The sequence below is a fragment of the Rousettus aegyptiacus genome, unplaced genomic scaffold (assembly GCF_014176215.1).
Source record: "Rousettus aegyptiacus isolate mRouAeg1 unplaced genomic scaffold, mRouAeg1.p scaffold_m13_p_12, whole genome shotgun sequence".
NCBI classification, from domain to species: domain Eukaryota; kingdom Metazoa; phylum Chordata; class Mammalia; order Chiroptera; family Pteropodidae; genus Rousettus; species Rousettus aegyptiacus.
In genome coordinates this window covers 59,944,167-59,958,354 of record NW_023416287.1, presented here as the reverse complement: position 1 = coordinate 59,958,354, position 14,188 = coordinate 59,944,167, and the positions used below count along the sequence as shown (strand labels likewise).

General features: G+C 38.3%; 1 protein-coding gene across 3 annotated transcripts in view; it reads left to right on the top strand.

Annotated features, from left to right (window-relative positions):
• The window catches only part of KCTD1 (potassium channel tetramerization domain containing 1), a 170,552-nt gene that overhangs the window by 141,381 nt on the left and 14,983 nt on the right, over positions 1–14,188 (top strand). For all 3 annotated transcript variants that reach the window (XM_016160076.2, XM_016160077.2, XM_016160075.2), the window contains exon 3: positions 7,937–8,081. In XM_016160076.2, coding sequence (XP_016015562.1) covers positions 7,937–8,081 — 145 coding nt within the window. The remainder of the gene's footprint in view (positions 1–7,936; positions 8,082–14,188) is intronic.

The window sequence follows — 14,188 nt, the reverse complement described above, 5'->3', positions numbered from 1 at the left end:
AAGCCCTGCACCGGCATTGCCTCCTGCAGGAAGGCTTCCCTGCTGCCCCATGCTGATTATGTTCCCTCTCCCCATGTCCTTTCATGGGACCATGTCACGCTTTTTTTAAGAGGCTTAGCAGAGCACCAAGAACATAATAAGCATTCAATGAATATTGAAATAAAAAGCCTTATGTAAATTCTGATGTTTTTTTTTTAAAGTCAGGTTAATTGCAATAATACATTGTTCATAAAAACAGTCATTGTAACTCTCCTAATTTAAAAAATGTTTCTAGCCAGAGTCATGGGTAAGACTCATGGAATTCCTGGAGGGCTAGCAGTCCCCTGAGTGGTCTTAAGCTCCCCCTGAGCCATCAGTGTCACCATCAATGTGACCGGTTCTCCAAAATGCCCAGCTTCAGAGTTGGTTTTGCTTTTAGACTTTAAATTCTTATATTTTAAACTTCTTTCCTTTCTCTTACTTTCTTCGGTTCTGTGTATCATTTAAGAAAATGATGCTGCCTCGGGGAACAAGTACTGGAAACATTACTTCCCCATAAGGAGATGTAATTTGTTTTGTTTGTTTTTAGTAAGAAGGTATATTCCCCCTTCTCTTCAAATACTTCTATTCATTTCTGTAACAAGCTCTGAATTAATTTTTATCTGTGTTCATGAAATGTAGATGAAATTTCCCAAGTGAGGAAACTATAAAGAATTATTCCTAGACTTTAAGTTATAATACTTTATGCAAATTAAATTGTTTATGATCATTCAGACTTCTAAAACAGTAAATTGACTTGTGGTTTCTTTTTATTTATTTATTTGTTTTTTACATTGTAATAATGTCCAGCTTAGCATTCTCTGTTTTCAAAAAAGAAAAACATTTTACCATGGGCATTTAAAGATATATGTAAAAATAGAATACAGTTTCAAACCCCCACATTTCAAAAACTTTCAGATATCAACCTACCTTTATTCTTTCCCTCTACCCACTTTGTTTCCTGATCTACCATCTCAGCTGAAAAGAGGAAAAGGTCCCCATTAGTCGCCGTTCTGTCCCTTCTCTCTGTATCGCCCTCCTTCCCCGCTGTTCTAAGTCCATGTTCCACCTGCAGTGACAGCTCTTCCTTCACACACCTCTTGTTCATGCGCGCGCGCACACACACACACACACACACACACACACACACACACACCTGTGCTTGCACAAACATAAACACCCTCATCTAACCATCTACCTCATTTGCCATCTTTCTCAGGTTTCAAATATTAGGACAAAAACTTGGTTGGGAATCTGCTAACTTGGATTGGTTAGAAAAAGTATAAAGTTACAACTTTTTCTGAAAACAAAATTACTCAACAGAAAAATACTCTTTAAATTGGATTTTTTAAAAGTAATGCTTTACTTAAAAGTCAGTGGACACATGGCAGATTATTTTTCTGTTTTGCTGCTTTTTTGTCCACTATACTTTTCCAATTTTCAATAATGAGTAGGTATTACTTTTATAATTTAAAAATATCCTCCAAAAGTAATGCTAAAGAGGTAATTTGGAGGTTTCCTCTGAGTTGCTTAGCAAAATAAATCTGGACCAGAAACTAAATTAAATCTTTTCCTCAAGTCAAACCATATTTTCCGTGGCTTGAACTCCAGAGGTGGAGAAAAAAATAATTTCTTGGCCAAGGAGTGCCACATGGGTGAAAAGGCCCAACAACGTGTTCCTACCCTTTTCTCACCATCTTCATCCCTTCGTCTGTCGTTGGCACTTCATTCCTAACCCAATCCCTGGGCTGGGTCTTCTTCACCCTCCCCAGGGCACTGCACTGGAGCCCTTCTCTTACCCTCCTTTGCTTTGTAATTACCTTGTGTGCTCCAGCTGTGGAGAGTTGAAAGAATTAACGCTTGCCTCTGGTAAAGTAGAACCTGTGTGTCACATGCCACGGTGCTGGACAGACACTGTTCACCAGGAAGCATAAGGAGGACTGTGTGTGTAACCCCTCAGAAGGGTTGGAAACCTCTTTAAGTTTAATTCCTTTAGCTGTAAAGCGGCAAATCCCTGTGGATTAAATGTAGGGACACAGCACATTATGGAACACGAGAGCTGCATGATAAACGGAGTTGGAATTTCATGTGTATTCCTCTCCCCAGAAAAGTTTTCATTTTTCTAAGAATCCTCACTTTCCTATCCCTTATTATTCACACTTGTACCCCAGTTTGAAGGTAACCTTTGAAGTCTTGGGTGTTTTGGTTTGGTTCAGTTTAGGTATCTTCTCAGTATACCCAGACCTCAACTATACCAGGTTCCTGAGCCTCAACTTTTTGTATCCCAGCTACTAAGTAAATTAGTTTACCTACAAAATTGATGATAACCAAACCTGCTTGGGATAACACACAATGTTGGCAAACTACATTGAACCATAAAAATGTGCATTTCCTAGGGAAGTTGTTGTTTTTGTTGTTGTTTCGAAATTATAAATGAAAAGGCAGTATATTTAGTGGTCAAAGACACAGGTTTCAGTGTCAGACTTAGGCTGGAACCTAAGCCAAGTGACAACCATTCTGGGTTTCAATTTCCTCATCTGTGAAATGGGAATAATATGGCCACCTCATGAGATCATTGTATGAAAGAAATAAGATAAAACCCATAAACAACCAGCTCACTCTTTGGCACGTAATACTTTTCAATACATGGTAATTAGCATTATAGCAGCTGTTCTCCACTGGCTTGAATGTGACTATCCTTTGTCTATCACCCCAGGGGCAAGCATGGTAGGTTTAGAGCCAGTTCTATGTCTAGCCAGCTGTGCATTCTTGAGCATTATATATCTGGAACTCTTTTTCTCCATTTGTAAAACAGGTCATCCTGGAGAGCCTTCACTGTTCTGCAACAGTTCAAAGTGGCAGAATGACACAAGCCGATGACATTGGCTTGCCCCTCTTTAGTCTTTCTGCTCACCTTCCTTTACATTGGCTCTCAATTCAGCTGTTCGACTTATTTGGGGAGGTTTTAAAGAAATGCAGGTAGATGCCTGAGCCCCAACCCTGACCTCAATATCTGGCAGTGGGCGCCAGTATTTTTTTAAAAGTTCCCCAGGTGATTCTGTCATGCAGCCAGGGTTAAGAATCAGTGCTCTATGCAAATGACACAGTCAAAAGCAAAGCAAAGGAGACACGATTTGGATAAGCCAGCTGCATCTGTGAGGCGATGTGATTTCAGATATGGTATTTCAATTCTGTCTCACTTCTAAATTTGTTCTCTTCCTTGACATCTCTGAGAGCATAGCCTGACATCAGTCCCCATTGCCCTTGAAACCAAATCCAAACTCCTTGACCTGGCTTACATAGATAGCTCTTTGTGATCTGACTTCTGCTGCTCCGGCCTCATTTTTCAGTTCTGCCTACTCTGCATCCCAGTGGAGAGTAATCACATGCCAGGTTTTTTCTGGCTTCAAGCCTTTGTAGCTTCCCTACCCCTCTTCTCTGATGCCTAACCTTACCTCCCACCCCTGTACTTGGCCAGCTTTGCTTGTCTTTCAGGTCTTCAGTGAACTTTTTCTTCCCTGCTTCCCCAAAACTAAGTTGGGTGCAATTCCTGTGTACTCACATAGCCCACTCTACACACCTGGTGACACACTCCATCATACTGCAATTGATCTGTATTACTACTCCACAGTCTATTAAATTCCACAAAAGGAAGGAGTGTGGCTTATTGACCACTTGATCTCCTGTATTTCGCATGGTTTGGCTCAGTAATATTGGCGGAAAGAATAAATGAATAACTGAATGACTACACAATAAAGGAAGAGAAATTCTTAAGGAACTGAGTCACAGTAAATTAGAGAAACAAGGTCCTATAAATGAATGAATACACAAGGAAAAATAAACTCTTAGTGACTGGTTCACACTAAGCCAGGTAATCAGTTCCTACCCCTATACTCTCTTTCATTTATGAATGTTCTTTAATGCCAGGGAGAGGGGAAACTATAGTGGGGAACCAGACTGACTTTCCACCAAAAGGAGCTTAATTTCCTTGGAGATTTGGTCCTATGTTTGCTCATAAACAAGAGTAATCAACAGAATGCTAATATTCAAAAAGCAAGAAAAAGTATATTTCAGTATCTGTTAGTGCATATTTTTAGTGAACCTTTATAATCCTATTAGTCAATGAAATATTTAAAGATAAAATGGCAGGATATTTGGAATTTACTAAAAAAAATCCTAGTGGGGGAAAGTGAGGCATCTGGGTATAGATAGGTAAAACAAGATTGGCCAAGTTGATAGCATTTGAAGCTGGAAGGACACAAAGAGGTTCATTACGCTATTTTCTTTGCTTTGGCATAAGTTCGAAAATGTACAAAATAAAATGTTAAAAAATATCTGTAAAAAAATAAAAAAACTGTGGAAGGAGGTTTTTCTCAGCATTGCCACTTGGTTCAATGAGTGTTTTTTAAAAAAAGCCAGCGCTACATCATCTGGAGCCAACTTGGTCTTGGTCAGTTGAAAAACAGGAATGTTCTCCAAGGTTAGTAAACTGTAATCAGTTCCACATCGTTTTCAGGCACAAGAGCTTACAAATCACTGCAGTTTTGATTTGTAACTCCATTCATATGTCCACAAGAAATAAAGCCCATGTCGATTTTCCCCTTTATTTTCTTAGCCAAACAATGCTTTTTTACACAGCACATTGAGCCCGATCTCAAAACCGACCTCGGGACGCCATATTGCGATCATTGCCACAGCCGTGTCCTTTCAAATTGTTCTCACGACTAAAAATGTTCTTCAAAGGTAGCAGAAGCCGGCAGCACTGTGTTTCCTTTTATTACTCCGAACATGTGTTGCCTCAAACAGGGGGACTCTTTCTTCTCTGGCAGGCCTTTCACCTCAGTCAGGAGTGTGCACTGGACGCGGCCCTCAGGCCCCTCCTTTCCAAGTCTTTCCCTCTTCTCTTCACAGGCCGGCCTCTTTCAGCTTCCGCGTCACCCATGTAGCTGTTTCTGCCCTGAGCATGAGGTCTTGAGCGTTTTCCCGCCATCTCCGGGAACTTCCGGTCCACCAAGGACTTCCTCCCCGGGCCCAGCGCGAGCCCGCTGCGCAGGTGCCAGGGCCTCCGCTGGTCCGCGCTCGGAGCTGCTGGGGTTTCTCATTTGTCGGGTGGAGTCCAGTCTTTCCACCTCAGTTTCTCTAATTAATTCCTCCTCGAGACTCCACTTCTCCCACTGCCTCTCCCAGTGGCTGCAGGCCACCTCTCTGTCCCCGCACAGGGCCTTCTTTCAGATTTCCCTCCTATTTCCTTAGCGTTTTTTACTATTTCGTGTAAGTCAGTTGTGAAAGTGCTTCAGATCTCAACTATGCCCAATTTCCTCTATTTGCCAAAAGTGGTTTCTTGTTTTTTTGTTTTGTTTTAATTTTTTCTTTTGCATTTTAAAAACTATTAAAACGACCCATCTCTCCTATCTTAGAAAGGTCTATAACAATACACTTCAGCCAAGATCATTCTTTTACTCCTTAAATCCTGTTCCTTTTACTGCCTGCAGTCTTCTAAAAACTGCTTTCATAGAAATTTTGTTTCCTACTTTGAGAGATTCCTTCTGTTGCTGTAATCTTTGAGCCTGCCATGACCCCATTTGATTTTGTCAGCAACTCCAAGAAAAAGTTAGTGTAATTTTATAAAAGAACAGACACATTTATAAAAGAAATGAAGACACAGAAAATTCATTTCACCCAGATGACAGCTAGTAACTGGCAGAGAACCTCATTCCATTCCCTGCACAGTCACTCCTTTACTTAGTCACTCCGTAGAGATTTAGTAATCACTCATTTTGTGCCGGTGTGCATCTATCTAGATTTTGGAAATGAGTACTTAAGTATAAAAAAGCATAGGATTTATATATGAATAAAATATTTACTATTCATCTCTTTACCGAAGTGATTTGCAATCAGTGATTCTTACTTATTTTAGGCCACCAAAATAATCAGTATACATGTTTGGGTTTCATTGTAAAGCTCTTACTGAACAAATATAAGAGAAATAAAAGCTAGACCAAAAGCTTTCCTTAAGTAGTGGTAATTCTTTTCATTCCAATCTTCAGAGGGAGGCCCCTTTAAAAGCAAACAGACTAGGCACAAATCCCCCAATGCTACTTAACTAGTCAGGCAAGTTACTCATCGTTTTGAGCCCATTTCTTCATCTTTAAAAGGAGGATAATGGATTTGTTACATATATAAAGTGCTTAGAATAATGCAGGGTATCTGGAAAGCACTTAATATAGCTCCCTTTTCTTCTCGTCAACTGTTAATTTATCATGTTACAGTAAAGAGTATAATGTTTTAATAATAGGCAAACCAGTCTCGTTATTTCCCATCCTGCATCAAACTGTCCTAGAAACACCATAAATAAGTGACTAAGTGTATTTCAGTTTCACTACCTCTTTTTTACATAGCCTACGTTTGATTGATGTGTTAATGAGATATGAATGACAAGGGAGATGCAGGGCAACAATCCTAGGATGGTTGTAATCCACACCCTGTTAATCTCCCTCAATTCTTGGAAAGTTGGATGAAAACATTAGCTGAGAAAAATATATTGTTTTAGAAATGGGACCTGACCATAATTAGTTGCTTTCTTCTTTGCATTTATTACTTGCAAGTAAGAACTGAGTTTTCTAATAATCTTTAAAATATTTTTATTGAAACAGAAATGCACATGTCACTCTTTTTTTGGAAGAGAGGGGAGGAGCTTTTCCATTTGTTGTATTTTAAGAGGGGTGGAATTATTGATTTGCCATTACATTTGTCCTATTTCCAAATAAGGTTAGAAAATGTATGATTTTAAAATCATCTTCAAAGTAATCAAATGATGTTCCAAATTAGAGATAGACTTATAAGGTCCTTAAGAGCTTTTCATTAAAGAATGGAGCCATTTGCCTGCCTACACTGTTAATGAAAAGTAAAAAGCACTTTTTGGTAAAGGAAGTGATTTCTAGTGTGTAAAATTTATTTTTTGATATAGGCTATTTGTTTGTCATTATCTATTATCTATATTACTTTCTCGTAATATAGATGTGACCACTTTCTATTAACTAAATGTATACTAAACTATCTAAGTTCAGCCTTCCTTAAAAGGTTAAATGATAATGAATGCAAAACACTCTAACTGTAGCACACTGTTCAAATGTTTGCTCTATAAATGGAAAAACATATTATGAATTCCTGTTTTTAAAAATTACCCATAGCCACTTGTGTTCCAGAACTAGGTCATATTTTAGGGGTGGTCAAATATATTATTTTTTGGTCTTAATTTTTGGATGGTCATATACGTATTTTTTATAATGATGCCTGCAATTACAAATGATTTTTTTCTGAGACCTAAGAAACTAGACTGTATTTTGTTAATAGAAAATATATTCTCCTAAATGAGTGATATTTGCAATTATTCTTTTTTATAATTAAATGTAGATGTTAGCATATAGGCATTGCTTTATATTTGGAAGGTTTGGGATTCATGGGTGGGAAAAGCTCAGAAAATAGATTTCTTAAAAACAAAACTGCTTCTTTCATAGAAGCTGTTTAAAAGACACTTTGGAGCAATAACATTTTTTAAGTAGCAAAGAAGGTTGTTTTAAGTAACGGGGGAAAGACATGGTCTTCCATTACAGTGACAGCACTTAGCCATAATCACCATGTCGGGAACATTTCCTTTACAGGTTAAAGACAGTGAGTAAAAGAGTTTACTTGAGAAAGCCTGAGACTATTTTGAATTGTCTGGCCCTGAGATATTTGTCAAGCAGGGACCAGTACTTCTCAAAGAACCATAAAGAACCATTAAGGGGTGATTTTTTTTTTCCTGCCTGCCATCTTTGAAATTGCTACCTTTGACACTGGTACAAAATGGTAGCTATTAGTTTTAGTGGCCGAGCAATTGATTCTAATTGTCTTCACTGTTCCCTCTTTTCTATCACAGAATCGGAAGACTTTTTGATGGTACAGAGCCCATTGTTTTGGACAGTCTCAAACAGCACTATTTCATTGACAGAGATGGACAGATGTTCAGATATATCTTGAATTTTCTACGAACATCAAAACTCCTCATTCCCGATGATTTCAAGGTGAGGGATTCATGTTAAATTACCAATAGCATAAATATATGATTTGTTTTGATGTACTTCCCCTAAAGATATTTCTAGTTTTTTACTTTTAACATATACCAACTCAAGTAGCATCAGAGGTCTCTGACTTGATTATACTTTCTTTTTAAAATATAGTAATGGTCAGTGAAGTTTTTCATTAGCCAAAGAGGACTTTTTATTTAAAGAATTTAATTGCAGTTCATTTTAATGCATTGAAAATAAGTTTGTTAAATTCAAAGCTTATTTCTGATAAGTCTTAGTGAGGTAGAGAATAAAAGTAAACCTCCTTAGTTTAATAAAGGCTTTTTCTCCCAGAATTTAACAGAAACATTATATTTAACAATAAAATTTTAGAATTATTCTCTTTAAGGTTAGTACAAGTATTCACCTTGGTCCCACATTGTGCTACCAACTCTAGTCAATGGAATTAGATAAGAAGAAAAGATAGAAACTAGTGTTAATATTAAAAGGGAATATATAAAAATGTAATAATCTTTGCAGCTGTTAATATTCTAAATAGAAGATTCTAAAGAGTGAACCAAATACTATTAGAACTAATAAAGGACTCATTAAAGCATCTAAATTCAGGATAGCTTTCCTATAGAATAGCAAGAGCCAATCATAAGATATAATAGAATAATATACCGTTCACAGTAACAACAAAAACTATAACATCTAAGAGTAAACCTAACAAGAAAAATGTAAAGCCTGGTTAAGAAAACTGCAAATGTTTACTTAACTTTTAACAGAAGAGTTGAATAATAAAGGGACATTCTATGTGCCTGGATCAGAAAAGCCTCAGTCTTATTAAGATGTTAGTTGTCCTTAAATTACTCTACATATTCAATACAAACCCATTTTAGTTACAGATGTTTTTAAAAAGCAAAATTTGACCCATTTATAAAGTTTGTGTAGAAAAAAAATGTTTAAGAATAGCTAAATAAATTATTGTGAGTAGTTATAGTGGTGGTAGTGGTGGGTAATGGTAGATGTGTCCTACCAGACATCAAAACATACTGTGGAGCTACAGTAAATAGAAGTGTGATGCTGACAATGCTAAAATGTATAAGTACTCAATGGAGAAGAGCAGGGTCAGATAAAATTTGATATATTATAAAGGTGGTAAAAAGAAGAAATAATCAGTAATTGGCACCAACACAACTGGTATTGAGATATTTGAGGGGAAATGTAAAGCCAGAGCCCTATCTCATATCATAAGTTCACAAATATTTCAGAAGTAAAAATAAAATTAAAGCTGTAAAAGTATTAGAAAAAAAATAACATAGGAATTTCTAAAGGTATAATTTTTAGGCAGAGAGGACCTAACTAAGCAAGACTTAATTCCCAGAAGGTATCCTTTAAATTTTTTTTAAAGATACCATACACAAATAAAAGACAAGTGTCAGACTAGATGAAATAGTTGCAACAGAAGATCAGTATCTATTGTAAAAGAGCTTCTAAAAGTCTATAAGAAACATACAATGTGATGAAATCACTTTGAGATATAACAAAAAATTCCCAAAGGTAAAAAATAGAAATTTCCAATAAATATTCGAAAAGATACTCATTCTTTCTAGTATCAGAGAAACAAAACTTAAATGAGATAACCCTTTTTATCCATCAAAAAGATACAGATATTTTTAATTGATAATATACAGTATGGATGAAAGTGAAAAGTATTAAACATTTTTGGAAGGTAATTTAGCAGTAGTTTTTAAGTTTTCAAACATACATATTCTTTGATCTAGCAATTCCATGTCTATTAATTTACTTTCTAGAACTATTCACATAAATATGCAAAGATATATGTACAAAGGATGTTTATTGTAGTCATTTGTAATAGAAACAGCTGGACACAACTAAAAAAAAATATTCAACAGCAAATGGTTACAAATATAGACTATTTATACTATGGAATGGTTTAAAATAATGTGTAACTCTATATCTGTTGATGGGGGAATCACCAAAATTTTATCATTCAGTGAAAATATTAAGTTCAGAATATGTATAGTATGTTCCTATTTGTGTAAAAATTTGTGTGTGCGTACATATACATAAAAAAAGATCTAGAAGAATAGACCCCAGATTAATAAAAGATTCAAGGGACCACTCATCCATCCTCTCCTTCAGGATTTTGAGCAATAGAGCATGTACCAAGGATGATTAGCCAATTGGAAAAGAGTATAGAAGAGTCATATCATGTACACATTAATCTTAAATGAAAACAACTGTATACATTGGGCAAGATAATAAGAGAAGGTCATAACAATTAGTGTGTGCAATCCCCCCTCAGCCCTGGAAGGAGTCTGAGGAAGACTTGAGACCCTGCTACTCCTCAGTCAGTGGCAGGTCCCAGAGCCTCTCAAAGAGTGTGCATCTTGAAGTGCTGAGCATAATGCCAGGGTATAAAGATGTAAGAAATTGGTTCGTGCATCATGGCTCCTAAATGAAAGTCAGCTGCTTTATCAATGATGACCTCTTTCAACTCAGGAATGAAAGCGTACTGAGACTCTGCTTCTAATATGGCACCTTCCTAGAAGGTTTTCGAGGATAGTCTTCAATGTACTGTACATATTCTTTCTTTCTGTGACAGCTTTCAAACATCTTTCTTGCCTTCCCCACCTGCCATTTCATCTGGCAAGCATCTTATGCAGAGGGCCAAAGTTAAGTCTCCTTCCTCTAGCTCTCATTCTAAGCCAGGGGACACACCTGCTCCAACACAGCCGCAGAGAGAGCTAGCTGGCTGGGTTTAGACAGCAGACCCCAAGGCTCCTTGGATGACCAGCTGCATAATTGAGGACAGCAGGCCACTAGCTGCAGGTGGAACACTGAGCTAAGAGGAGATTCAGGACTGCTTCTAGAAAGCAGGCACTGCCCCTCATAGTGATAAATGGGCTGAGTCCCATACTGGGCACAAGGAGTCAGGGGAGGGCCTGCTGTACATGGGCTTGGACTTTGGCAGTGACTCCAGCCCCTCTAATCAAGCCTGCCACCACCCATGTCAGGCATTCACCAGTCGGGTTGGGGTAGCAATTAAGAGTAGAGAGAGAAGGGCCAGAGGTGCAATGTGGTGGCAAGGGGGCAATGAATGTTTTCTGGAACATTCATGTTTTCCTAGAAGAAAGGCAGTGGAATTAGGAAAGGGAGTGAGATAAGGAAATTTCACTTTTAGTTCTGTTTTAAGATGACTACATTTCCTGATGCCCACTCAGAATCTCCACCTGGATAGTTCATTTGCTCCTTAAATTTAAACTATGCAAACATGAGCTGGCCATGCCACGTCCCCTTCCCCACCACCAACCACCATGAAAGCTGCTTCTCTTCCTTCATGTCCTATTTCAGTAAAAGATGCCAGGATCTACCTTCCTGCTCCAAGCAGGAACTTGGGAGTCGTTCTGCACTTTTTCCTCTTCTTCACCTCCCACACAGATCCATCGGTGAGTCTATTCAGGATACTTTGCAAATCAACCCACTCCTCTCACGCCACCTCCCTGGTCTAAGGCCCAGCCGCTTTCTGGATGACTGTGTTGCTTCATAATTGGTCCCCTGTCTCCACACCTCTCCCAACTCTCTCATCCTCTCTCCATGTTGAAACTAGGAGACAATTTTTTCTCATTAAACTTTTTATTTTAAGATCATTGTAGATTCTCATGCAGTTGTAGGAAGGAGAGATCCTGTTCCCCCCACTCCCCATCATTTGATGATGCTGCAAATTATAGTGCAGCATCATCACAGCCAGGATATTGACATTGATACAGTGGAGGTATGAGGTACAGGACACTTCCATCATTGCAAGGATTCCTCCTATTGCCCTTTTATAGCCATACCCTCCTTCCTCTGCCCTTTCCTCCATCTTACACTCCACCTGTCATCAAGGGATACTTTTTTAAAAATAGTGTATCATGACTTGCTCCCGCTTAAAACTCATAAGGGGTTTCCTGTTGTCTGTGAGCAGAGCAAGTGCATCTTTGTCAGAGTCCATGAGGTCCAGGAGACTCTGGCCCCCACCCACCTCACCTGACTCTTATACTTCACATACGCCTTACAGAACTTCTTAGTTCCTCAAACACACCATCTTTTTGCCCCCTTCAGAACAGACAATTCTGTCTGTCTGATGCTCTTTCTCTGGCCTTTATTTATCATTCAGGGCTCAGAGCTCATTGTATTCATTACTAAGCCACCCTGTGCCTAGTCTAGCTTAGGTTTGCCTGTACCCACCCAATTCTCCATAGTCACACACAGTATATTTGTAATTATTTGTCTCTGTTATTTAGCACTATACACCCAGCTGTAAGTTACAAATGCTTTCAGCCACAAGCACCTTAAACTAATGGAAATTGGTTTTCTCATGTAAGAAGTTAGAGGCCTGTTGTTGTTAGCAGTAGTATCTGCTCTGTAATGTTATCAAGGACCAGGACTCATTATTTTTTTTGCCATCCTCTGTGTTGATGTTTTAGTCTCATGCTTGTCACCTCAAGGTCGTAAGGTAACTGCCACAGCTCCAGGCATCACATCCTCATTCAAGGCAGGTGATAGGGACAAAGGGCTTTTGAATCATAATACGTTGTCCTTGTCAGAAGAACCTGAGCAGACTTCTTTTTATAGCTCATTTGCCAAAACTGAGCCTCTCTCAGCCACAAAGGAGGCTAAAAAAAGTGATTTTTTTTTTTCTCTTTTTCAGCCTCTATATTGAGAAAAATGGGCAAGGAATAAAGGGTTGGGAATATCTGTTGGGGAAGCTAGCTAACAGACTCTGTCACACTAACTCAGCACTGGCACATATTAAACATGAAATATCTGTTGCCTGAGTGAATGAACGTATGGATGAATGAATAAAAGAACAAAGTGAATCGCACATTCAAGTCAGATTGTGGTTCATACCTGGTCATATGCTTTCTTATATTCAAACTCTGGATACTTCATGAATATCTCTTGACTCTAATTACTTTATAAGGGTCTCACAGGCAGGAACTTTTTAAATGTTTTTCTAGAAGACATGGTATGCTGTACATATAATAATTGCTTAATATTAATTACTTTAAACAGCAGGAAAGGATCAAAAGAATCATAGGAGACCAGAAGCTAAATATGAGGCACTTCACTTCTACTTAAAATTACATAGGGCTAAACAAAATATATAAAACATGTACATATATAATATAATCATCCTACGCTACTTATCAAGGGAATATATTAATTTATAATTCCCATGATTGAAAGATATGCAGACTCTAGGGAATACAAACCATTTATGGGGAATTACAGTTAGAAAATTATAATAGCCATTCGTTTTTAGCTGCAATATGTTCCAGAAAGGAGCTAGGTATTTTAAACACATTTAAACATAGCAGGCATTATTTTTCCTTCACCAGCATTCAGGTTAGTTTCCAGGGAGGGAAAAACTTCTATGTAGGAGTTAAGCTGTGGCAGATTGCAGAGGACAGCCCCTTGAGAACTCACTCAGTCACCCACCTGGCTAGGATGGGGATAGTTGCTTCTCTGCACCTTACTCACTCCCTTAGGATCCCACAGCCCTGAGAGACCTGCTCTTCATCAATTCTAAGTACAGAACACACCCTTTAATTGGCTGAGAATTTAGCTGTAGGTAGCCCGTGCTTGGGGAAAAAGATAAAAAACATGTCAAGTGAAACTCACGTATCCCAGGGCCCTGAAATGTTTCCCACGAAACCTCTCAGTGACAGGCTATAAATTACAGGGTGTTCTGGAACCTGGAGGAGCAGCAGCAGGAGAATGACAGTGAGGCGGCTATTCAGACCTTGTGGCTGATGATGGAATTGCACCAACTGCAGCAGTTTGTATGAATCACAAATACAGGTCTGCACAGATGAGCTCTAAGTCTGCCTGTTCCTGAACAACATAATAGGTTCTTTCTTCCTCATCAGAGTTTATTTCATGACCTTGGGAAAGGGACATAGCATTTGGCATGTGGAGAGGATCTCTTTAACTGTGTTTGCTAGGGAGAGCATTCCTTATTATCTACTCCCCTCTCTAGCAATTTAATGCTGGATTGAGCAAATGAATGACATCTTGAAATCACAGCATCCTGTGCCCCTTAAAATCTCATT